We start from the raw sequence: 25,757 nt of genomic DNA, 5'->3' as shown, positions 1-25,757 counted from the left end.
CACACACACACACACACACACACACACACACACACACACACACAAATTCGATTACCCTCGGATAAAAAGTGATTAGTCGGACATGTTTGAATGTGAAAATGCATCTTGATTTTGAGATGAAAGACACCGCTGAAATAGCAGTTGTTGACGACGACGACGCTAATCTAATTACAGGCCGCAAAATGGCACTGAATTAGCAACATATTCTGGTGGTTTATGTTGCTGGCTAAGTTTTAAGCGGATAATCAGTAATGGGCCGCGGGAACCTTTCCCAAAACTGTCTCCGGAGCAGTGCGGGCACAACCCTCCCTCTAAATGGCTGATGATGATTGGCCTGCTGGTGCTCGGTGGCCGCTCCGATACGCCGCTCTGATTTCGAATGGTTGGAAACGGAGTCGTTTGTGTCGACTGTTTGCCACCTGCTATCAGAGTGCTGCTCTGCATTGTGCATTCCATCTGCTAGCGGAAACGAATGTGGCATGCTGTCATTCGTGCAGAGAGTCATTTATTCAGTGTCAAAGTCGACAGAAAAGGCATCGAGGGTTTTGTGGAGGTCTCACTCTCCTCCGGCCTTCTCTTCCCTCCGAGCGCCGCCTGTGTTCTTTCACGCAATATATTTCATCTTGCCTTGATGTCATCGCTGCTGTATTATACAAGAGATGAACTTTGTTAACAAACAATGAGTCGCTACAGGTGACGCACTTTCTTCTTCTGTTCAAAACATAGAAGTTGTCAGCACTCAGAATAACTACAAACTTTGTTTTATTGGCTCCTTTTTTTTTTTTTTAAACTGCTCCTCACACAAATGGTGTAACAGGTATTGATCCGTGCGCACTTGATGATTTCTCTGAGAAAGAAAACAATATTGGCAGATACTGAGTGTTTAGAACAGCAAATTTGATTGCTAAAGTTTAAAAATGGAGTTGTATGAAAATGCTGCAGGATTATTTTCTTGTGCACACCGGCGAATACAAACACATGCTTCACATACAGATAAACTGCTCTGATATTTTTCAGATTAATTTAGATGCGGTGTGAAACACGTAGCGATGGCGAAACCCGAACACAAACCTGATCGTGTGATTTGGATCCAGCATTAGAGAAGTTCGGGGATGTGATCTTAGAGGAAAAACTCATGGTGTGTGGGTGCATTTTGCCACTGACCCCTCCGTAACTCCTACTGCATTAGGGGTATTAAAAAACATCAGTCTATTCTGCTTACAACTGGGAAAGCAGACAGCTAAGTGGAGATGGTCCGCCCACACCAGAGGAATCCACCGCATCAGCAGAAATTGTGCTGGAGGTGGCATTACTGGCCAATAATGCCAACTGGTGGTTTTCTGTTTTTATACCAGCGGGTCCAATCGTCCGCATGAGACGGAGGAGAGCAGCTCTTACTGATCAGAAATCAATGCTCTTGAACTGTGACCTCACAGTCTATGAATCCCATTACATAATTAAAACAAAAGGGTTACTGAAAGTCAGACAATTTCCAGATTCAAGGGCTGAACGATATGGGAACATAATCTAATTGGGTTTTGGTTTTTTTCCAGACTAATATTGCGAGTGTGACCAACAGATAGAGTCAACAGATAAACTGCTCTTTCATGTCATGTTGAAATGACCTGATGCATGAATTGATATGAAGAACATCCATTTAGCGCGTGAACTTTTCTCAATTGAATTAATTCTGTAATAACAAAAAACTCACATAAAGTATGTTTTTCAAAATAAATAAATATATATATATGGACTTGCATTTATTGAGCACCTTTCTAGTTTTTTGACCGCTCAAAGTGATTTACACTACATGCCAACATTGACCCATTTACACACACATTCATACACTGATCACTGACCACCTGCTCACCAGGACGTGAACTAATACTCATTCACACACTGGAGCAGCCGGGGATTGAACCGGTTAGTGGACGACCCGCTCTACCTCCTGAGCTGATCATTCAGCCCTATTCAAAATCAATTCCATTTGATGTGTACATACTTATTTCCCAGTGTCTTTCTTACTTATCCGGGACAGCTCTTCAATATTGAGGATTTATTTTGGAAAAGAAAACCCCTCTGTGTCTCTACCTTCCATTATGATGTATTGTAATTGGTGTCAATGCCACGTTATCAATAATTGTGTCCAATTATATTAAATCACAAACAAGGGGCCAACTCCATCTTTCTTGAATCTGTATACATCCTCTTTAAAATCTCCAGGGAGAGTTTTTTAACTCTGTAACAACAGAAGCTGTTCAGAAATATTTTGAAATCTCAGAACCAATATTCATTTTTGGCAAAATATCACAAACGGCACACAATACCCTCCTATATGCATCAGTCTCACTTGTCAAAACGGGTTCCCCTTAAAATAGCCCCGAGCATTTCATCGTGGCTTCATCCCAAGTGATTACTGGCCCGATGACAGGCCGCCCAGAGACACACTTTTGATTGACATTACCTCAAGTCAGTGAATTTCATTTGGAACATTAACGCTGCGTCTCTCCCTTCACCTCTCTGTTGCAGGCCTGAACTTTTGGAAACAGGGTGAAATTAACCACGACCCAATGTGCTGCTAATAAAAAGCGACACTATGAAATGCAGGAGAATGCAACCATCTGAAAAAACTACAAAGCTGCCAGACACTTTTTTCAATGTGTGTGTGTGTGTGTGTGTGGTACTCACAGCTGGCACTGGTCTCCTTTGATCCCCTTGGTGGTGCAGAAGCACTTGCCAGTCAACACCTGGCACACACTTGCGTGACCATTACACTTACAGGCTGGAGGAGGCGACAAAACACAGATAGAAAGAGAGGAGAGAGAGAACAGACGCATTGTTGATTAGCATCAAACAAAAACAAAGCAAATGATAAGTGAGGTGTGTATGTGCTGGCACCCAGTTAGTGATTTCCTACATCAGTTTAAAGCTTTGACTTCTGTATCTCCTAAGGGCACATTATCTATCTCTCTCACTCTCACTCTCTCACTCTCACTCTCACTCACTCAGTCAGTGTTTGTGCTAAGCTACCGACATCTCTTCTGCTCTACTGAACACGCAGCGATGAAACGGATATTCATCTGGGTAAGAATGGCAAACAAGTGTATTTCCCAAAAGATTGGCTGAACTGAAAGTCTGAGACATGATGGAGAAATCTGCCCCCCAGACAGGACACCACGATGCCTGCAAGGCACTGGGGTGCGTGTGGAATACAAACACATGTGTGAATTGACTGCTTAAGAGTGCTTCTAGTGTGGCAGCCTTTCCAAAAAAAAAAAAAAAAAACACCCTCACCTCTTCCTATTCAGTTGACAGAGCTTTAAAACAATGAGACGGTGTATTACAGAAGGGTCAGTGGACACAGTGCTGAAACTTCTTCGAGCATATTTCCCCGAGATGGTACATGTGAATATTTCAGGTGACAGGACTGCTTTTAGACTGAGAGTCGCAGCACTTTCTTTCTGCACTTCCTGTTATTGACAGCTGGCGAAACAGCGAGTTAGTTGTACTTACTGTGTGCGAGCCACAATGGATCGGGAGGGGTTTGCTACGTGCCCGCCGTGCGTAAAACAAACATTGAATATGCAATGGGTCCCCTGTCTATTTGCATGCAGTAATGACACATAATGACTTTGAGTCATTTTGTCCTCAGGCTCCGAAAGAATGAGAAGGATATTCCCGTCACAGATGCTCACCTGAGTAGTTTCACTTTACGGGTTACAGATATAGCCAATGCATTGACAGATGGTATCTGAGAGCATAAAGCTCCCAGATGTGTGTGTGTGGCTCACAGTCTGACAGTTCAAATAGCTTCCATGTAATTTCTCAGGAATGCTATTCATGTCACATAAGGGGCCAGTGTGGGTAAAGCTCCTCTCGACATGGAACCACTCAATCTATATTTACTTACCAATACCCTGAGACTGCTATCAAACGCACAGTCATTTCATATTTACTTAAATGCACGTTCCTTTGTTTACACTCATTCCCCACATTAAATTCAGCAAGCATTATGTGTGTTTTTGCTTTGAAAACATGAATGCCGTATAAATTATGGTTCGCAGTCACTCCCAAGTAAATTTATTCTGCAGCGAGCAGGAGACACGGATAATAAATCTGCATTATGTGCGATTCACATCTCAATCGAAGCAGTTTTATATCCAGAGGGAAAAAAAAAAAAAAAAAAAACCCCGAGCACCACACCCTGACAATTAAATCATTGTGGATATGTGTTGGAATTTGTATCATGCTTTTATATTGTCAATCTTTCACAACGTCCTGTACGTGTGTGTGTGTGTGTGTGTATTCTCCCTCCATCCGCAATTACGATGCATGACGCAAAGCAGGGCTTTAGAGTGCGACAGAAAACACAGAAACACAAGAAGTCAGTATTTGATCTTCAGCTTCACCTCCGCTTTTCACATCTGCTCTCATGTCAGGAAAACAGTTAATCTTTAATGAGGCTGGTGAGTTAACACAGCAACAAAATAAACCAACGGAGACCAGATGCCTCTTTTACTTTTCCTTGTTTTTCTGTCAACACTTTATGAAACCAACATCTGGAGGAATATTCCCGTTAATCAAACGGGACAGACAAACCGTCACCAATTCTTATCAATACACAATAGTGCCCTCTGTTGGTTAAGATGCTGTATTACTGGATGTTTATCACACGATGCACCAATTAGAATTCAGTAACTTAATAATAGTCCTCGAACAGTTTAATTCTCTCACTCACTCACTCACACACACACACACACACACACACACACACACACACACACACACACACACACACACACACACACACACACACACACACACACACACACACACACACACACACACACACACACACAGGTCCAAATAAAATAACACAGAATGTAATTTGTTGCATTTGTTCAGCTTAAATGAAATGCATACAGATGATTAAGATAAGTTAAAGGGGGGGGGGAAACTACGTGACTTGACCGCTTCACCAAAAGGATATCAAGTGAAACCATTAAGTCTCACGCGTGCAGAGTAACTCACCCTGGCATTTGCCGCCATTGGTCGGGTCTCCGTGATAACCGGGCATGCAGGTCTGGCAGTGAGGACCAGTGGTGAGGTTCCGGCAATGTTCGCACACGCTGCCGTTCACACAGGTGCTGTGGCCGTTACACTGGCACGCTGAGAATGAAACAGAGAGCGGTTATGGATTCATGTAACGTCAGGGTTAACGGTCTGCCTTTCAGCTACATATTTAGTAGACGAGTGAAAATAAAATGTCAGATACTGATTAACCTCGTTTTTGGTTGTACTCGCAAGCTAACACAAGGCAAGACCAACATGGATTTTTATTTAATTTCCTTTTAATGATGATTTCTGCCAACATGCTTGCGGTCACAAGCTTCTCCGTCATTCTGCAAGCTAGTTTTGAATAGTTTGTGTCCAAGTCACACAATCATTTTGATCTTGCTCCCTGTAGCTACTAAGCAGATAGGATTTGACACCAGCCCAACTAAATTTACACCTAGGGTTGTTGTTGTTGCTTCCTGGAAAAGCCACAGACGCATCAGAGCTGTCAGTAGCTCGTGCCTGCCATGTCATCTTAAATTACTATTTAATCAGACTGGCCTTTTAAAATAATTATAATGGCTGCTACTTTTAATGAAGCTGCATTTCTGTACAGATACAACATCTAATGGAAAAAGGCTATATACAAATAAGTGGTTATTTTAAGTAACCTTGTTTGTATTGATTTTCAGCCACAGTACATATAGATTGTTATGATTAATTCCACCATTGAGAGTGAAACATGGAATTAAAGACACATTAAGGTGTGCACCTGAAGGCTTAAACCCATAATAAGGAAAAGTAACTCAAACCCTTTTACGTGATTTATCAAGGCTTTTACACATTACTGATACCACTGAGCACATTCTCATATTACAGCTAGCTGTGATTATGTCATCGTCTCACATGACGTGGTCGTATGACTGGGGCTTGATGACGGCATTAAATGGCACACGAGCATAAGGTTGCATAGAGTCAGCAGGGAGGGATTAGTTGCATAGGGGAAGCTGTAACAAGAAGCCTTGATAAGAACATCTTTTGAAACTTAAGACATGACAGTCAATACACAAGATACACTGATGACAAATGACCTGACCAGGAAGTGGATCCCTTACCGGGGCAGTGGATGAAGGCCCACTCGTAGCCCTTGTCTTTGGGGCAGATGCCCGGCTCCAGGATCATGTCCCCGGACTGGATCGGCTGGCCCTGCTTCGCCGGCCTCTTCATCGGCCCTCGGTAGGACCCCTCCGTGCAGAGGCCCTTCCCTGTGCTGCTGGGATCGCCGCACCAGCCGCACTCGGGCTGCTGCAAGCATTGGGAACATGTCCGCAGGCCTGAACAGTTCTGGGCTGAAGGAGAGACGGGTGAGAGACTTGTATTTCTTTCTTACCATATTAGAAAGTTTCCGTTCCTGCTGCACTCCTCTGCTCAAGGATTTCAATCCAAAAGTGTTTTCTATCTTCGTTTGCCACATTTGTCTATTCCCTCTCATTTGAAAATGTATTTACTGTGTAGTCGCCTTGAAACAAACAGCAGGCTGCCAATTGTAACAACAAGGCCCAATGTTGCCGTAAACAAAAGTCCTGAAGGATGTTGCTTTCAGGGTTGTATTTTCAACTTCAGTCATTTCTTAGCGTTTAACAGGACCTGCAGATTAAGGAGCATTAATGTGCTCTGCACTGAAGACACAAGCTGGTTATCTGATGAGCTGCCAGGACAACAGATTTAAGAGCCCATAAGACGATAAGAAGCAAGTGCTGAGCATTTAACAGCTGATTGAGGGGAGACGAGGGCAAGAGATGAGACAGAAACCAGGGCCGGTGAAAAGTTTGGGACTTGAGCAAAAGTTCAATGAGAGGTTTAAATGTGATGTGTGAAGTGGCACCTCGCTCTGAACCAAAAGGACCAATGCTGTTGTGTCAGTTGGGGGGGGGGGGGGGGGGGGGGGTTTGGGGACTAAATTGCGTGACAAGTTTCAGCGCCGCCACTTGCCTGCCAGATAGACACACGAGAGGAGGGGGGGAGACAAACACTGAGTGCTTTTACCTCAGTTTATGTCAAACAAATCTCCAGCTATTCCGCTAATGGATGTGAAACCATGACAACGCGAGAACAATCAGTACAAAAGCACTGAAAAGCCATTTGAGTTTGTTTTGACGCAAAGTGGCAGATTTGTCGCTCGCATACCAGTCGAAGGAAATGAAGCAGGAGGACGAAGAATTCTGTCTCGCCAAGAAAACAAAAGTAATGTTGAAATACAAAATCTGCCATAAAAACTAAATCCAGATGGAATTAGACAATCAACATGTGTGAGCACGAATGACTGGATGTGGCGCCTGGAGCCGGTGCATTAATTGGATGGTGATTACGACTGGGTCTGTACAGCCAAGCATGTGTATGTTATACAAATATAACCTGTACTCCTGGACCCCCCGAGTCTCTCAACAGCAATGTCAGGTCTGAATGTTTTTATGTTGCATTTTAAAATGTGGAACTTTCAGCAGACAGTCACAAATGACATGAAAATGTCTTTGAAGGTAAAACTCTGGAGGCTCAGACTTTATGAGATCTGTTTATTTTACATCCACTCTGCTGTCCAAACATCTCCTGTGGTTACATTTACTTTAAACTGCGCCTGCGGGCTGTTGCGCTGCTCGCAAAGTGTTCCTGCCTCCAGAGCCTACAAAGATTATTGATCAAAATGACGACCTCGACCGCTTCAATATCTGTGTTTTTTTCTGTGTCTTGACGTGTCTTTTTAACGCACCCTGCAATCAACAGATGGCAAACTAATCAGAAAGGGTTGCTCTTATTATAACAGCTGTCTCTCAGCTTGGGTTGCAACTCGTGGTTATTTTCATAATCTGCAGATTATTTTCTCAAGTAATGATTTGTTTTCCTTTGTGAAAATTATGAATTACAAACCATAAATTCCCAGGACCCCAAGGTGACATCATTCCACCAACAGTCCAAAATGTAGAGATTCATTTTACCACCATATATTAGGGATGCACCATTTCAACTTCTTCCATCTCAATAATGCAAACGTTTGCCATTTTGGCTTGAAAAATTAACAGAATAATTGTGCAGTGCATCTGGTCACATTCAGCGTAGCTGCGGGAGCAACAGACACAGTGGAGCACACCGGCCGGTCCTGTTATCAAAGATCAAATCAAGCCCCGAGGAAAAAGAGAAAGTCAACTCGACCTTGCATGTTTAAAATTCTGTCTGAAGTAAAAGCAGCTTCGGGGGGGATTTGCTTTTTGTTGATGAAACAGATAGACGGCGTGTTCGCGGCAGAGATGCGACAGGGATGCGTTTGGTCTGACTGTTTGATCTGGAAGATATGGCTACGCAGACTCAGAGGAGACGTTCGGAATCATGACCGGCAGAAACCACTAGAACTACAGTTGAAAGCCATAAATAAAAAGCTAACAAACATTAGTGACTCACAAAGAATAACTACTTGTCAGATCTGCAAAATTAGACTCTTTTTTTCTTGTTAATCAGTCTGCCGTTTCAAAGCCAAAACAGGCCATTTATCCTCGGTCTGTGGTTTGAAGCACATGTAAGCAGTGTACTCAGCATAAAGAAAGCCTCCCTATGCACTAAGAGGAAACAATTAAAGTAAGCGAGGTAATTCAAGACTCAAGTGGTGACTGAAACTTTTAGAGTGAATGTGAAGGAGCGAAGTCGGACAGAACGAAAAAGAGAAAAAGAAAGAATTTATAGGATGCCCTTCTCTGTCCTTCACGCCAAAAAAAAAAAAAAGGGACAAATTCCTCCAAGACAAATATCCACGGCGCACAGCAGTGTCTCTGGGTAACCCAACACCAGCTGACACAAATTAATTTCAGGCCGCACCATTCAGCTCCCTAAATTTGTTACCCACTAAACTGACCTGAGACGTTTGTTACGATCTGACACGACTACGGGGATAATTCATACATCACGCAGCACAGCGGCACCAGCCTTCAGGTGAGGGATCTCTCTGATCAACTTACCACTGTGCGGTGAAAACACTGTTAACTGCTTTACCTCTGTGTGTCCAGTACTTATTCAGTTTACTTTAGGACACGGTAACAAATAAGAAGGAGATGTGTTTTGTTGTTGCGAGACATTGTTTCGTGTTTGAATCTAAACCTATTACGCCATCTATCCAACCCTGATAGGTAATCCCCTTTTTTCTTTGCTGCGATTTTCTTCATCGCTTGTTTGGATTGTTTGTTTTGAGTGTAAAGCTCTTTGTAATCTGTTTTATGAAGAATTAAGGGGATAAAATGAGTTATCACATTCAATTATGAACTCTAGAAAACATGTTCAGGATATTCAAGGATATGACATGGATATGTACATACAGTAATCTTTAGAGCGTTAAGAATTATATAATTATGGTACTGCCTGAAAAGAGAGCACTTTGATTCTGTTTGTTTCTGATACTGAGGCCTTTGGATTATTACCGAATTGCACTGCAACTATACCATAAAGTTGTCAAAGTGGCCTCGGGTTCATCTATTCCTAAATCCTACAATAACATTACTGTATGTGCAGCCATTCCTATCATGTTTCTCTGGTTGTAGGTGTTTGTAGCCTTGTGTGAAACTGTTCCCTGATTCCTGACTGACTTTAAACCACTTAAGGCCAGCTAACAGTGATAGTCCCTCTGGAGCTCGGTCAACAGGGAAATCTAACAGTTGGGGGGGGGGGGGGGGGGGGGCGGAAAAAAAAAAAAAAATGGCCATAACAAAAAAAAAAAAAAAAAAAAAAAACGCTACCAAAGCCAATCACAGGAAACCAATACCGTTTTCCCTCGGACACAAACACCTTCCAATTTAAGCTGTTTTCTGGCAGCGATGAATATTGACTTATTACAGAAAGCTTGCTGCCGACCACCTTAATGCCAGACTGTAGACTTCAGAGAAGTCTCATCTAGATTAAGTTCAGTGAAAGACACTTACCCACACAGTCTCCAGTCTGCCACTCCAGACACTGGCCATAGGGAAAAGAGATGACGTAGGCGGTGGAGTCGACGCAGCGCTGCGTACTGCCGCACCACATGCACTCCATGGCCTGGCTGGTACAGTTGGCACAATTGGTGTGCAGCGAGCAAGGCTTCTTACAGGCTGGACGGGTACTCTGATTGGGGTTTCCTGGACAGGAGAGGGCAAAACAGAAATAAAGGAAAGGATAATGAGTCTTTTTTTCCCCCCATTTCAGACTGTACAGGTGACATATTAATGTTGTATATACATGCGAGCGTCTCTCACCGGTAGCTTTTTCACAGATGAGGCCGTGGGCAGTGGCAGTGCATGGATTGGCTCTGAGGCCGGACACCTGAGGCTCCTCCAGGTAGGCACAGAACCCAGAGTCACTGGGCTCGCCAGGCAGCCAGCGCAAGCTGCTGTTGGTGAAGGGAGACATGTCCTCCCAGCCCCAGTACGACACGTTGATTTTCCTCAGGCCCACCCAGGGAGACAGCCGCTGTGGACACACGGCAAAAAAAGGCTAAACACACGAAGACCGAACGAGTCACAAACGTAGGATACAGTATCACAACTCTGCCTCCCCGTCTGCTCCGGCGTGCTGTTTATACCGAGGAACCAAGAATGCCATTAAAAGTTGACTGAAAATAATTTCACAGATATGATTACTTGTTTGCCTTCAGGATTCAACTTGTAATGTAATGGGGAAATGGCTTGCCAAGGTTCTGTTTGGAACAAACACTTCAACCCAGCAGACTGACAACAAATGACGTCCTAATGAATGGAGCAGCCAAACTAAAATCATCAGTCGACTCCACAATTATCTTTCAGTGCGAGGGTGGATGTGTGTAGCTGTGGCGAGATGAGAAGGTGAGTGTTTGCCCAAAAGAGCGTTTCATCTTTTCCTGTTAAAGATGAGGAGGCTTCAATTATGATGTTGTCGGGACAAATCATAATTAAGCTATAATTCATGCGCCGTTCTCAACTGCCTTCTCAAGTTGCAGCATTTTACAGTGTGGGAATTTTGGATTCTGGTCGATGCCTGTTCCGTATTCTGTTCCAATCCGTATAGGTTCCGTGTTCCGATCCGTGTTCCGTTTCGTGTTCCGAATTGTGTTCCATGTGCCGTTCCGTGTGCCGTTCCGTGTGCCGTTCCGTGTGCCGTTCCGTGTGCCGTTCCCCGTTCCAAATTCCGTATTGTGTTCCATGTTCCGTGTCCCGTTCCCCGTTCCAAATTCCGTATTGTGTTCCATGTGCCATTCCTTGTTCCGTTCCAAATTCCGTATTGTGTTCCATGTGCCGTTCCGTGTTCTTTTCCGTATACACACATTTTGAATTTGCATCACAGATGCTCGTTAACGTGTTGATATATTTGTGCTTATTCAGGAAAAACTAAAATTCACAGTATAAAAAGCAAAAGGAATTTCAAAGCTATACTCTGATCAAAGTGAAAACTACAAGCAAACCCGACTCAGCATGCTTTAGATATGTGCTTACGATTGTTGCTACAGACAGCGAGTCACATAACACAGAAAGAAGAAACTGTGACGGTGTTACAAAAGGATGAAATATTTCAAACAAGGCAAAACAAAACTAAGTGGGGTGTTGATCATCGTAGTCCTATTTGTCAGGTGCTGTATCTCCGTAATTTAAGCATAGCATTGTTGTATTTCTCGTCTAGTTGTAATTGCATCATAGTCAAAAACAAACCATGTAGTCTGCGTGGAAAGTGGAAACAATTCGATGGAAAATGGTTGAAAGACAGAAATTACACAAGCTAAAAGCGGAGCTGCAATCAGACGGAAAACAGAGCCGGCGCATGTACAAAACTGATCAGGAGGAAAATCATCTCCGAAAGCAGAACTCTGATGAGTTGCTGACAGGCTCGACGAGCAGAAAATCACTCCCTGTTCCCTTCTGTCAGCTCAACGCCAAATTGTAAGTCGCATACCCAATCAGCCGGCATCTGACGATACCTGACAACGTATCCGACTTCATTTGATACAGTATTTACTGCAGGCGCGTGCATTAAATTTATATTTACCTTGTCTAGTTGCTGGAGCTTCTCCAGTTCCTCGAGCACAAAGTCCACTTGTTTGGAGGTGGTGAGTGAGGCGATGTTTCCGTTGAGGTTTTTGCAGTAGTGCTGGGCGTTGTCATAACTCTCGCGGCTGGAGTTGATCCTCAGGCAGGCTTCCCCCACCTGGCTCCATCCCTCACTGCACTGCTGGGCTGGAAAAAGGAGAGAGTCTGATGTATGATGATGTTATTATGTTAGTAACAATATAGGCCTACTCTCCGTTTATTTCCCTTTTAAATCTGTAAGACATAGACATGATTATACCTGTAAATACTGCAAGAGCAGTTGCCGTTTACACAGCCAACAGTTACCAACTCCTTCAGCAAATATCTAATTATTTCGCCTTTAAATGCTCCACTTTGTTGACCAGCAAGTCTCTTCAGCAGGTTCTGTACTGCGGGTTTTTGTTGCTACTTCTAGGGATGCACTGACCCGACTGAATCAGTCCAAATACCGATACCTGAGATTTGGGTATCGGCTGATACCGATTACCGATCCGGTACCAGTGTTTAGTCAATAAGCTGTATTCCTCACTGTATGAAAGTGACAGGAATACATTTTTTTATATGCAAGACAACATCAGGCTTGACTTACACATTGTTTACCAAATAAATCCAAAGATATAAATGTACCGAGTTGTTATTTGTAAAAATCGTTATCCATTACCGATATCTGATCCAGATGTTTGAGTCCCTATCGGACTGATATCCTAAATCACTATCAGTATCAGTATCGTCGCACGTCTAGTGTTTTCATTAACAGCTGCCTTCTGTGAGCGAACAGCAGCGTGGTGGGCTGTAGATTCAGGTGATAACACAGCAGGTGCATCACTTCGAGGGAGCCCTTTCACATCGTCTTCACACCTCTAATTTGTTACATTGTTATAAAAATATGAATTATTGATGTTTTAAACTAGAAGTTAAATCGTTTGATATATACTGCTCAACGGGGCCACCATTCTATCAGATTGCAGGAAGTTCTTCTTCCAAACCTTAGGGGCCTAATATTTAGGACTTAGTGTGCGCGTGTATCTGTGTGTGTGTCATAGATTTAGAGGGAGTGTAATCCGTACTCATTTGCCTTGGAGAGATGGAGTGATTTTTGGAAGCCAAACTGCCAGTTAATTAATGCTTCTCATAAAAAAAATATGGTGGCTCTCATTTAGATGTGTGTGTGCAAGTGCAAGTGGATGGCGGCATGTATCCATTTGAAGTGTACGAATCGTGCCGAGACTCCCTTTCAGGCATCAGAATCTCTCTCTCTCTCTCTCACACACACACACACACACACACACACACACACACACACACGATTTGAAGCTCCCACTGCTGCAACAAGCCCCGAGGCGACAAGGCTTCCCGAACTGAAAATTATGGATAAAGTGACTGCAGCAATTCTTCAGATTCAGTCTGAGTCAACATTCGGGTGGGGGGGAGGTAAACTTAATAATCTGCCAAAACTGATAAACAACATCAGGCTGACATCTTGAAAGTACATCCCTGCAAATACCAAATGCTGTTTACAATACAGTGTACAAATCCTAAACTTATTAAATATCTGTTTAAATATTCCCTTCGGGTCTGAATGTCAGTAGAGGCATTTATTACAGTGAACGCAACATCACCTCACAACAAAAGTGACTGCTTTGTGTTATGACGCGTTAAGTCTTACATCAGATTTCACCCATGAGCTCAAGGAGATCATGTGCAATAGTAAGTGCTACACTTACAGCAACAAACAGACACAGTAAACGTGACTCTGTTCTCATGAAACCACAGCCTTCAATAGGGTGGTGTGTGTGTTCGTGCGTACGGAAACATGCTTGGGGGTCCGACGTCCATCTTACCTGGCAAAGCGTGGCACTCCGACTGATTCTGGTCCCACTGACAGTTGAGATTCAGCGAGCAGCTCTTGCAGTTGGCGAGCTTGCTGCACACCTGCTCGTTCCGCACCGGACACTCGGCGAAGTTCTTCACGTTCTAGGGACAAAAGAGAGGAGAGAATAGAACAGACGGGACGGTTAAAGCTTTGAAGATGGATCAGGAAGAGTTGAACTGGAGTTTCAGAGCGCGAGTGTTTCAGAAGAGCGCCGACGCCCCCTGTTGGACCACTCACTGAGGTGCAATTGCTGGAGGCGGAGAGGCACTTCTTGTCATCGCACCACTGGCACCCGTTGGTGTTGGCCGTACAGCTGGAGCAGTCTGAGAACCGGTAGCACAGCTCGTCCACTGTGACTGAAAAAGATACAGGGAGAGGTACAACAGCAGTAATGAGTGTTTATATGGTCCAAAAATCACACATTTTTTGGAATACATAATAAGTATTTCATTTTAAATAGATGGAAATAGTTCCTCAGGAATAAGAAAGCAAACAGTTTCTTTGGCACTCAGCTTGCATGTAGTTGACAATATAAACATAAAACATGTTAGTCATTTAGAATAGCTGAGAGCCTAAATTACTGTGTTGTCACTCTTAAGGAGAAGTGTGGAAGAGCAGATTGGCTTGGAAATATTATTTCTTAAAACTTTGGACATTGTCTCTCTCTCACCAGCTTTAGGGGGGCAGAATGGGGCAGGAGTAAGGCTCCCATTAGCCATGCTGGGTTCCCAGGGGAGACAGTGGCCTCTGCTCCAGATGCAGCGGACCCCTGGCCCAGCCTTCACACACCCCTCCTCTGCCAAGAAGGCCTGGCAGCTGGGGGGTCGGTAAACAAGCACGTCGTTGAGCAGCACGCCGGAGAAGCCCCCAAACAAATACATGGACCTGAAATAAATGGTGACAGCAGAGTGTAAACAAGGAGGAACACAATAAAGAAAAACTTGACTGTTCTATTTTTATAACTTCAGAGGGGGGGGGGAGAAATGAGAGAGACTCACCCATTGCTGACCACAGCAGAGTGACCAAAGCGGTTGACATCCCTGTGCAGGTCTGGTTTGGGCAAGAGCCTCCACTCATCACAAGCTAAGGAAAACACAATATACGGTATATGTCAGGGAGCATCTGCTTTGTCTCTGTGCTTACGACACAGAGAAGGTCTTTTAACGAACATATATTCAAGCTACTGACACCACCGGAGAGGTCACCACTCAAACATGATGTCCAGAATAATACGAGAGTCCTACCAATGTCGTAGGCAAAGAAGTCAGCGGAGAAACACTTGGCGCCGTTGCTGAGTGACGTGTCGTTGTGCGTGTTGCCGCCAAAGACGAGCAGGGTGCCGCTGAGGAGCACGGACGAGTGCAAGTAGCGCGGAAAGCCGCTCTCTCTCAGAATGAACCTAGAACACACGTGACAAGTGTTTCAAGGGCAAGCGTAACGAGAAACTATTTAACAAACAGTGTCATGTACAAGGACATGAATGCATAATGAACATGTGGTTGATTTACCATGTCCGGGTGTTAACGTCGTAGCGGTAGAGGTCATCAACAAGGCCGTATTTGTTGGCAGGCACCGCCTTATAGCCTCCGTGGACGTACACACTACCACTGCCGCCGTCATATGTGCTGCTGTGGCCGTAACCTCCCTGAGGAACGGCGCCTTTAGTCTCAGGCACCAGCCACGTGTTGGACCCTGACAAGGACACACAGACAGGAAGCTGTTAATTCGAATGATGCTGCGTGTTTTGTACTTTATTAAAGTAAATACAAGTCCCAAGCAAATACTTTTTCATGCGATGGGAGGGATATAAAAAACAGAGAGAGCTGATTAGAGTGAGAAAAAAACAAACAGTCTGTTAAAGTTGTGACTCACGCAGGTTGTACTCCTGGACGTTGCTGACATAGTTGTAGACCGGGGAGTAGCCAAAGATGACCAGCATAATGGCCTCGCCCTCCTCTAGTGGAACGCAGTGGGCCGAGTGACCCTCCACAGCATAGATCTGAGCCTGGGCCGGTGGGCCAACCACGGGATTTCTCCGCTGCCACGTCCGACTGGGCACGTTGAACGCCCACAGCTCGTCCGTCACGTTACCCCAGCCCGCCTCCAGTTTCCCACCAAACATATAGATGTCGTCCTGAAAAGAGCAGAGTTGAGTGTTGAGTGAAAATGATGCTGTAATAAGAGTGAAATGAAACACTAACTTTGGTCAAAAGATAGTATAAAATGCACCTTTTCAAACAAGCCTGTTTAGTTGAAATTCCTTCATCTTCTTACAGTTAAAGTTATAGAGTGAAAGTGACTTGTGTGGTTTACTTTTGGTGCGGGCAAACTTGTATTGCTGTTTCGCCCCCAAATTCTAATTCTCCCTCCTTCCTGCTAACATTAGCTTCCCATAGAGTCTATTTTTACTCGGAGAGACTGAGCCATATCTGTGCGTGTTTACCTGGTAGGCAGCAAGTGAGTGGCCGTATCTTGGCACAGGGCCACTGTTGATGGGAACTGTGTTCCAGATGCCACTCTCCAGGTTGTAGCTGCAGACCAAAAGCAACAGAACATTAATGCATTAAAACTTATGCAGAAACACTGCAAGCACTTAGCCTGTCCCTTCACATCAACTCATTTTTAACCAACGATCAGCTGATGTAATCACGAAAGGTAGCAGTTTTGCACTTTGATGAACACATAAATGTTTGTGGGCACGCACGATAAAACAGGACACCTGGTCATAGCATCCCACATTGGTCATATATTATAAAATCCCTTTTCAGCTCACTAAATTCTCAATTTAGCTAAGTGAATGCACAAACCATACATTCATAAAACACACCGTTGAAACCTGAACTCTCACTCTTGCCAGTTTTGACAAAGCGAAACAGGTAGCCCCAACGCCAGGTTATGGTTTTGTCAAGGGACACATGCTTGTGCTATGACTTACTTGAGAATCATCTGGAAGGAGCTGTAGTTGAAGGTGTATCCACCCACCACCCACATGACCTTATCTTGCACCACGGCCTTCTGGGAAGCTCTGGCGAGCGACGTGCCAAAGGGCTTGACGCTCGGTAGCACCCAGAAGGACTCGGTTGAAGGTACGGTTAGCGAGCAGTCTGGGCCTACAAGACAACAGGAGAAAGAAATGTCAGCATCGAGGCAACAAACAAGGTAACTGAAGTTCATGGCTCAACATTTCCAAAATGAAACCGCTCTATGGTTAGACAAAGCACCGAATGATGCCGAATCTCTTTCAGGGATGGACGCATACTTTCATTCCTACCGAGAGAAACTTTGAAGAGCAAACATGCCGTTCTCAGACCTAAACAAAAAGATCACTCCTTAACCGAAACATGACAGCAGGGAGGTGTGAATATGTTAAACTGCGTGTGTGTGCGAATGAAGGCCGTGCTGAAAAAAAGAAAAACAAAACAACGCATGCCTCTGCTAATGATTCTGTCAAGTTTCATCGCGTGAAAGCATTTGTTTCCCTCCAGCTGGCGGCACATAATAACGCTCTGTCACAAAGCTTATCGCCGTGTTACCAATCAGCGTTATGACACAAATCAACACAGCTGTTCACACTTGTCTGCTAACGCGGTCTTCATTACATCTTCCAACACAATCGCCACAGCAGACATGGGAGGAGCGACAGCGTCTAACAACCTGTGATTGCAAAAGTATGTTGCATATGATTCATCAGTCAGTGTTTGTTTCCGCTTTACTTTTCAAATCTTTTGTCTCCACAAAACAATCTGATGACTAAACTGCGTTGACAGTGGAAAAAGAAAAACGTGTTCTGCCAGAACAATGACATTCTTAATTGGTTTAAGCCATTCTTTGGGATACGGAAGTTTGCGGACATCTTTTTGGGGGATTTGGACGGAGCTCACTGTTACCTTGCCAGCTGTCGTTGCAGACGCACAACTTCTCCCCGGTGAGGTCGCAGTAGCCATGGTCGGGGCTGCCGCAGTTGTTCCTGCAGTAAGGGATGTCGCAGGCCTCGCCTTTCCAGTACTTGTCACATTCACAGTACACTCTGCTGGCGGCCGAGTTACCGGGGGTGCACTTCCCGTGGCCGGAGCAGTTATTGGGGCAAGAGTTGATCCTGCACAGAAGGATGTGTGCGTTTCGTTTATCCAAAACTGGCATTGCACTATTTAGGCCGCTCACAGACTTTTACTTGGAGACTGGGGAAGATTAATGAGTATCATCTAGCGTTTGGAAAAGGTGCGGCAGATAAAAGGATTAGTAATAATTGAAAAACTATTGAGCAGGTCACTAACAATTAATAGTGATTTTTGCTGCAGGTTTTAGTCCAGCAGAAAAAGCACTTGTACCAGCCTCTTTGTTTCTCAAATGTGGGACGCAGAAGCATTCTACCATCAATCAGCAGCTGGGAGAGAAATAAATGGACCTGGAAAACGGCCAACTGCAGTTTTAAAATCAATCAATGAAAAACCTGAAAAATGTCTTCAGGTTATGGCCTAAAACCAAACCTCAATGTGCATCCAACTCTAAAAGTATAAACAATGTAAGGTTTTATATCGTGTTGCGTTTTGCTTGTAGTTTCAGCTCAAATGGCGCGCCTGGATACTTACGAGTAAAATATTTCAAAGCCTGTTAGGTTGTAGGCGGCATCGCTGAAAAAGTGTAGTAGTGCGTAGCCTGAAGTCGTCTCAACCTCAGGAACCGTCTCATTTCCTCTGATCTCCGGCACGATAAGACCGCTGTACAGAAGGGCACAACGTTCATTGGCATCAGAAACAAAGCCGTGACGCTCTGCTAAATCAGAAAGACCAGACACCTGCGACATTCGGTGAAAAGGAAATTAAACAGCCACATAATCATGCCCACGTCTTAACAAAACATCCACCCGACCAATACTTATTTGCTGTTTATAATCGATACGTATTAAACTCCCTCACCTGAAAACAGCAACCAGGGGGGCATATATCGAATCCCCGTCATAGATGTACATGTGGTCCCAACTACATTCTGTGGCAAAGTGGTTAAATCTTAACCGGAGAACAGCATTCGGACTGCGGAGGAAACAATTAAATAAGGGTTTAGGTAGTAAACATTACAGAAGTACACTTCCTTAAAAACTTTATGCTACGTAATTAAACTTGGCCTCAGTAGAACATGGCAATTTACAGAAGTACTCACTAGCCCTCAATGAGCCAGGTGCACTTTGTTTTGTACTTGTAGTTGATTGGACCGTCGGTGAGGTATCCCGAGGGCTCCGTCAACCTGAAAGATCACAAACGTCAGCACGGTCAGCACAGCAATAATACGTTTCCTCATGTCGACGTGCATTTCAAATCCAGACAGTTCCTCCAATGACTGTACATGTAAGAGTAGCAATAAACAGGCTACCTACACACACACACACAGTCTGTATTTACTCCTGTCAACGAAAGTTAAGGCCACGAAAGTGGAGGAAGCGAGAGCATCTTTGACCACAAGTGATCATCTAATGTGTTGTGTTTCTCTGAGACATCAGATACAGAAATAAAAAATAAATGTCTGTATATTGTTGTTTCAAATCTATTCAGTGGTCCCACTGTTCATCTGGTCATCAAAAAACGCTCCAAAATCACACCATGTGTATCCTCACCTGCATTGAAAAGTGTTGTGTAACTTGATGTTGTCAAACATTGTGTAAAGTGTTTCTGCGAGTATAAAATGAAAAGCACCCGGCTCTTTAGACGAGGCAGCTCTCGTGTCCTGGTTCAAAGTCTTCTAACTCGTATGTCCGACATCAGTGTCACACATTACATTCCATTCAAAGTCAGTCAGCGCCTAAAGTCCATCCCTGTCAACCGAAACATCCAATCATCTGTCTCTTAAAAAGGTTCAGCTGCTCCTTTCTGCTAAAGCCTCCAGACAATATTTCAATATTCATCTCACAAAAGACCACAGTAGTGTGTCACAATGATAGATGAATATATATATTATTAAAGGACAGATGCAAGTCATACCAAGTTCAATTAATATGATTGCTTCCATTTTTCTCTTCTTAAACTAACATCCCTTAATAATAGTAATAGGAAATAAGGACAGAGGAGATAATAAAAACAACGAATGGAAAGGAAAGAAAAAATACAAATAAAAGATGACGATGAAACCGAAATACTGAAAAATGTCTAAATCATTAAACAAAAACACCTGCATGGAGGATGGCAGACAGCCCAAATGAAGTACACTGTGGATAAATGACTTTTAAATTGAAATGCATCACTGTCCCACATCACAAGGAAGACGGATAACCCAAAACTATTTTCTCGACACAGCGACGCATTTTCTGGTTTTGCAGCGGATTAGACTTTGATTAAAAAAAAAAAAAACTCATTTTGGAAGTCAAAGTTGAGACAAAGACTCCATGAATCTGTCAGTCGACACCGTTCAGGCCTCGACATCACAGAGAGACTGAGAGCCCCGGTTCTGTTATTTCTGACTCGGGAAGCTTCACAGATACATACCGGCTCTCGGGGGCGGGCTGAGTAACACAGAAAGTGAAACGTATTCCCTTTTATGTCCACGCATTGTTTTAGATGAGTAACATGATCCGAGATTACTTTCCATTTGGAGGTTTGTTGACAGGATAATGGCCTAAAGATGTTGCAATCTCATAAAAGAGGCGATGTTATGCTTTTGATACGATCTTGACACCTGACAGAAAACATTTTCCAAAAACATTGTTCTGTTTTTTTGTTTACAACTCGCATTATAAAAGAAGGTATTATGATAGATATGCGTGAGGTGCATCTACAGATTGATGGTCTTTATCCGAAGACTGTTGATCGAGGTGAACCCTCGATGACAAACACCCAGCAGCGTGCAGCCAGCATTGGAGTTGGAGCCCCGCAGACATCCAAGAGTGATGAAATTTACATGCAGCACTTTGGACTTCCCAGGGAAATGCTATGCTGCGTCTGTCCCTGAACATTTCAAGACAGTACGTTCCCATTGGCCACTGTGACGTCCGGTCCTTTTGAGGGAAGCCACAGCTTGTAATGCAGCCGTGTTTAATTGGTCATGTATTAACCCGTTCCACTGACTGCAGAAGAGCCGAACAGTTCAAATCTAACATTTTAGTGGTTTGCCTCGAGGTGAAGGGGAGGTTATTCCCCGACAACATGCCTCATTGACAACCCATACAAAACCTCAGACACATCAGCGGCAATGCTAATTACTGTGACCAAAGCCTTCTGTAGCACAGAGTCACCTCAGGTGTACTGAAAAGCCATCAGATTGCTCCTGTCAAGAGTCACACTCCAGATATTATTATACAGCAGTTTGACGTTTATTCTTAGGTTGAAATATTTCCCTATTACTTATGTGAAACGCAAACGAATTGCACTTTTTTGACATTGACATGTCATGTACCTGTGCTGATCAAAACCTATATTCTTCCAATTTAGGAACAATAGACATCATCACCATATAGGCTGCAAGGCAATTAGTTGCAGAATTTTTTTCCTCAAAGCGACTTTAGGCTCCTTTCTCTGGCAAAAGCTTAAGAAAATTAGTCTTTTAAGGATTTTATTTGTAATTAATGCAAACGCCTCTGGCAGGAAGTCACTATAACGTCGCATGGTCCATGCTTACATGTGCAGATTGGATCGGACATGTGGGTAATACATGCCTGTATCTCAAGTGAACACGTATACATCACAAACAACTAATTGAAGGATTGAAGGAGGCTACAGGCAAAGAGAGAAACGATGTTTTGGACTTTAAGTCGAACACAACAAGTAATTTGAATAAGTCAGTCAAGCTTGATGGGCCCTTTTCCAACATTTTATAGACCAATCAATCAAGGATGATGCAAATAATTACCTGTATCAGAACCTAAAATATAACATTGTGGGTTCACATTATCAAAGCTTTGGCTAGTGATGAATCCAAGCATTTTAATAAAGTATTCTTGTCCCATATTAATACTTATTAGAAATAAAACCCTGTGTCTTCCAGGCACTGAGCTCAACAGGTCTTTCATCTAGCAGCTCATTCAAAAGTAAAGTTAAGTTTTGAGCAACAGTCGGCTTGTTAACTGATTCAAAGTGTAAAAAGGGGGTTTAACTTTGTCATTTGAGACAGTTTTGTCATTAACGTGGTCCGTTTGCCGAGTGATCTCCACTGACACCGTTAATGGAAAACAAACACTACTGGGTTATATCAGCTCCTAACCTACTTTGAGTGGCTCAGACCATTTTTTAAAAACTGAATGATGATAGTTATGACAAACAATGAAGTGATCTGGTGTCTAGTAAAAGATGGAATCGCTTTAAGTGCATGGCCACTTACTTGAACCTCCCTTGGCAGTGCTGGCACTGGTCTCCGACCCATCCTCGGTCACAGATGCACGATCCGTTGACACATTTCCCAGAGACACAATTCTTGTCGCACGGTTTCGCCGGGGACGCGTGAGTGACCAGCACAAAGTAAAACAAAACATAGACCACCAGGTATCTGTTGAGGCCCCGCAGATCGCTGTGGGGAGCTGGTTTGGGTCCTAACATAAAGAGTTCCGTCTTACATTTCCCCCCGGGATGCATGTTTACCAAGCCGAGTAAAAGACCCGGGGCCTTCACGTCTGCTCCGGGGGAGAGAGCCTCGGCTACTCAGGCTGCTTCACTTACAACAAAGAAGTCCTGCATATTCGCTGATTATTATGCATATTGGCATTACGGCTAAGCTAAGCCCGGCTGCAAAAACGTAACGTTCGAGGTTTTCTTTAGAGGCTGCTTGTTTAACCGCATGCATAGACTTGGAGTGGGAGGAATCCCCTCTTCCTCTTCTGGGAAGAACCTACCCAAAAAAGAGCCGAGCATCTATTTGAGCCAATTAAGCGGCTAACTCGTTGAATACTGTGACTAGCTGGTACATAATGTGTTAGCATACGTAGCTTATTTACAGTTGTTGGCCTCAGCTGGGTAACGTAACGTTACTGCGTTGGATCGAGCCCTCTACTCTCTATTACCAAATGCCATTTTAGCAGCCATTTTAACGCGTAAACAATCCGTTACACCGACACCGGGATGTATATTGCAACATGCGACGGCGCTTTCCACAAAACCGGTACAATTTAGCCGGATCTTTGGCCCAGAAGAACAAAGGGGTTGTGGCGTCGTAGCCCTGGACCCAGTGCGAAGGCTGCCGCAGTCAACATGGATGTGGGAACTGGAAGGCTATTCTTGCCGACTGGAGGGGGGCATCGAGCAAATACTTTGAACTGTTGTTGGTCCTCCTGGTCTGTTCCCGCAGGAAATTTTAGCCTCCTCCAGACGTTGGCTTCATTGACAGCAGTGTGCGGTGGTGTTTCCTTGTATTCCGTGGAGAAAAAGCCCCGCTGTCGCTCTCAAAACATGACAAGAACCCGGGAACCGATGGGTTTGCTAGCGCAGCGACACTAGACAGTTTATCAGGTTGGAGAAAACTAAACAGAGGATGCGCATGCGTACTAGATACGGGTGCGATTTAAAGGTACAGTGTCAAAAAAAAAAAAAAAAAACACCAGACGACTCTATGCGGCATTTAAAAGCTGGATGTGTTTTAAGTTTTTCAGGTCAAAGGTTTCCAAACTTAGGTTCATAGGCCATTTTGTCCTTGTCCTTGGACCTTGAAGTGTTTTAAATATCTCACAAGCAGAGAGCACTTCTCAATAAAATACAGCGGTACTAACTTACGGAACTGTTTACTCATTTGGTTACATCTTCCTTAAAGTCAAACCGAGAACATTTCAGAATGACTTTACGCTCTGTGTGATGGTTTTGTGTTTTTTATGTCATGTATATCATGAAATCTTATTCAACTACAAGTAGGCTAGTCATACCTTTCCAGTATTTTGTCCTCTACTTGTACATTAATTTCCATTGTTAATATTTGGTTGTATCATTTTTTTAAATTTCAGACTGTGCAAATAAACAAAACGGATGCAAAAGTGTTTGTTGTTTGTTTCTTTGGTTAAAATTTAAAGTATATTAACAATATATGAACCATAGCATTGGGTGGTTTATTGCAAATATTCAACAAATTAAACAATACATTGCAAATAGCCTATATGTTTATGTTTATGTAAATATTAGATGTATGCTCTGCTGTTTAAGACACTGAGTGTCAAAAGCAGGCAGGTGGTCAGTCCAGTTAAAAGAAATATCACACAGCACAACTTATGCAATTAAGTGAAATAAGTTATGTGTTAGTTAAAATCTAAATATTCATACATTTTGTATTCTTGGCTCTTAATAGCACATCATTCAACACTGTACCCATGTGAGATGACAGTGAGGACGGTAAAAGGTGTACGCAAATAATAATACAAATGAAATTTGCTCTCGTGGTTCCTGAGAGGTAATTTTCACAGATTCAATTGCCCTTTGGTTGAACTTAACCAAAGCAAAGAGGCTAAACTTCTGCCTCTGTATTTAAAGAGTACGTGATTTACATGTAAATTTGTCTGTGAAAATGATGTTCACATCCCACTTGACGTCCTGGCACATCTCAGGAAAATTCAATTGAGTGAAAAGGAGCTTTTTTATAAAGTCTCTCGTCATTCATGTGTTTGAGGAGGCTCTATTGTCACCGTGCTCTAACATCAGATGCAGTACTTTGCTCTGAGAGACTGCTTATCTTTCTCTGAGATGAGGCTAGTCAGAGTGATGCCTGCTGCCAAACTGAGGAGTCCGACAGATCTAAGCTTTGGTGGAGTATTTCATTATGTGAAGCAACAGGGCTAAGAGAAATCTGAGATGTGCCTCTGTTTGTGTTCATCATACAGATGCCGATTCATTGGCAGATGGATGCTGGCATAGTGTTGGACATGAAAAGGGCTTTATTCTTCTTCTGTCTTTTCATATAGTAGATGATGTCTTTAAATAACAGAAAAATCATCATTAACTTTCAAGTATGCAAGAACTCCACATGTATTTATCATTTATCTGGAGCCGTCCACACTTCTACATCTACACCTCTAGGTGGTAATGTTGCACAGCAACTACAGGCATGAATGTAATACAGTGGGGTACAGACTTCACCAGAGAAACTATTTTGGTTCAGTGCTGGTAGACTAGAGCAAGAGTAACTGAAGTTTCTGTTCTGACTGTTTAGGTTTCATAAAGCACAGCTGTTAATGTTAGCGATGGCTCCGTTCTATTCAAATGTCCCAGTAGTAATTACAGTGTGACAGTGAACCAGCATGCACAAGACCCTGAAACTGAAGCAGCTACATTGAATTCATCCATCATTGATTTAATTATTTAGCCGTTCTTTTCTGTGACACAACAAAATGTGTTCTCAGCAAAAGGCTTATACTGTTTTTTTAGGAAAAAGTTAGAGCAAATTAATATTCAACCATGACACCAAATGATGTCAAGAATATCCATCTAATATCAATATTCATACTAGAAGACGGGAATTTTTGCGTTTATTTATCTATTTTTTTCATCGTTATTTGCACTAGATGGTCGATTGAGATAAAAGTCTGTTGAGAGATTGTCTTTGATTGTATGAACATATTTGACTTTACTGCATATATCCTGTTTGATGTAATATCTAATGTTAGTAATAGTGACAAATAAGTAAGGCAATAAGTGTATTTTGTGCATTTCGGGGAATTATCTAACTACTTGTCCTCTGCTTGGTCTTATTCAATACAGGAGATCAGACTTCAAAAATCCCTCCCCAAACACAACCTACCTGGCAGGCGAGATTTAAGCCGTCACAAAAGGTATCGCCTCAACATTTTCTCAGCTCTCCCATGAGTCATC

At 43.3% G+C, this 25,757-nt stretch overlaps 1 protein-coding gene across 1 annotated transcript in view; it reads right to left on the bottom strand.

The window, feature by feature from the left end:
- The window catches only part of atrnl1b (attractin-like 1b), a 52,379-nt gene extending 28,956 nt beyond the window's left edge, over positions 1–23,423 (bottom strand). The window contains exons 1-20 of the mRNA XM_031842858.1: positions 22,297–23,423; positions 19,153–19,236; positions 18,912–19,025; positions 18,585–18,713; positions 17,883–18,091; positions 16,931–17,105; positions 16,439–16,526; positions 15,868–16,129; positions 15,504–15,687; positions 15,240–15,394; positions 14,994–15,078; positions 14,666–14,880; positions 14,233–14,351; positions 13,964–14,096; positions 12,082–12,269; positions 10,323–10,536; positions 10,014–10,205; positions 6,171–6,404; positions 5,032–5,169; positions 2,689–2,782 (exon numbers count right to left, since the gene is read on the bottom strand). Of these exons, the coding sequence (XP_031698718.1) occupies positions 2,689–2,782; positions 5,032–5,169; positions 6,171–6,404; positions 10,014–10,205; positions 10,323–10,536; positions 12,082–12,269; positions 13,964–14,096; positions 14,233–14,351; positions 14,666–14,880; positions 14,994–15,078; positions 15,240–15,394; positions 15,504–15,687; positions 15,868–16,129; positions 16,439–16,526; positions 16,931–17,105; positions 17,883–18,091; positions 18,585–18,713; positions 18,912–19,025; positions 19,153–19,236; positions 22,297–22,547 (3,263 nt within the window). The 5' untranslated portion in view covers positions 22,548–23,423. The remainder of the gene's footprint in view (positions 1–2,688; positions 2,783–5,031; positions 5,170–6,170; positions 6,405–10,013; positions 10,206–10,322; positions 10,537–12,081; positions 12,270–13,963; positions 14,097–14,232; positions 14,352–14,665; positions 14,881–14,993; positions 15,079–15,239; positions 15,395–15,503; positions 15,688–15,867; positions 16,130–16,438; positions 16,527–16,930; positions 17,106–17,882; positions 18,092–18,584; positions 18,714–18,911; positions 19,026–19,152; positions 19,237–22,296) is intronic.
- Positions 23,424–25,757: the final 2,334 nt, after the last annotated feature.

Source organism: Anarrhichthys ocellatus, unplaced genomic scaffold (assembly GCF_004355925.1).
Source record: "Anarrhichthys ocellatus isolate YVR2014 unplaced genomic scaffold, GSC_Weel_1.0 scaffold4, whole genome shotgun sequence".
Taxonomy (NCBI): Eukaryota; Metazoa; Chordata; class Actinopteri; order Perciformes; family Anarhichadidae; genus Anarrhichthys; species Anarrhichthys ocellatus.
Note: the sequence above shows the minus strand (reverse complement) of the source record. Positions and strands in the feature narration are given on the sequence as shown.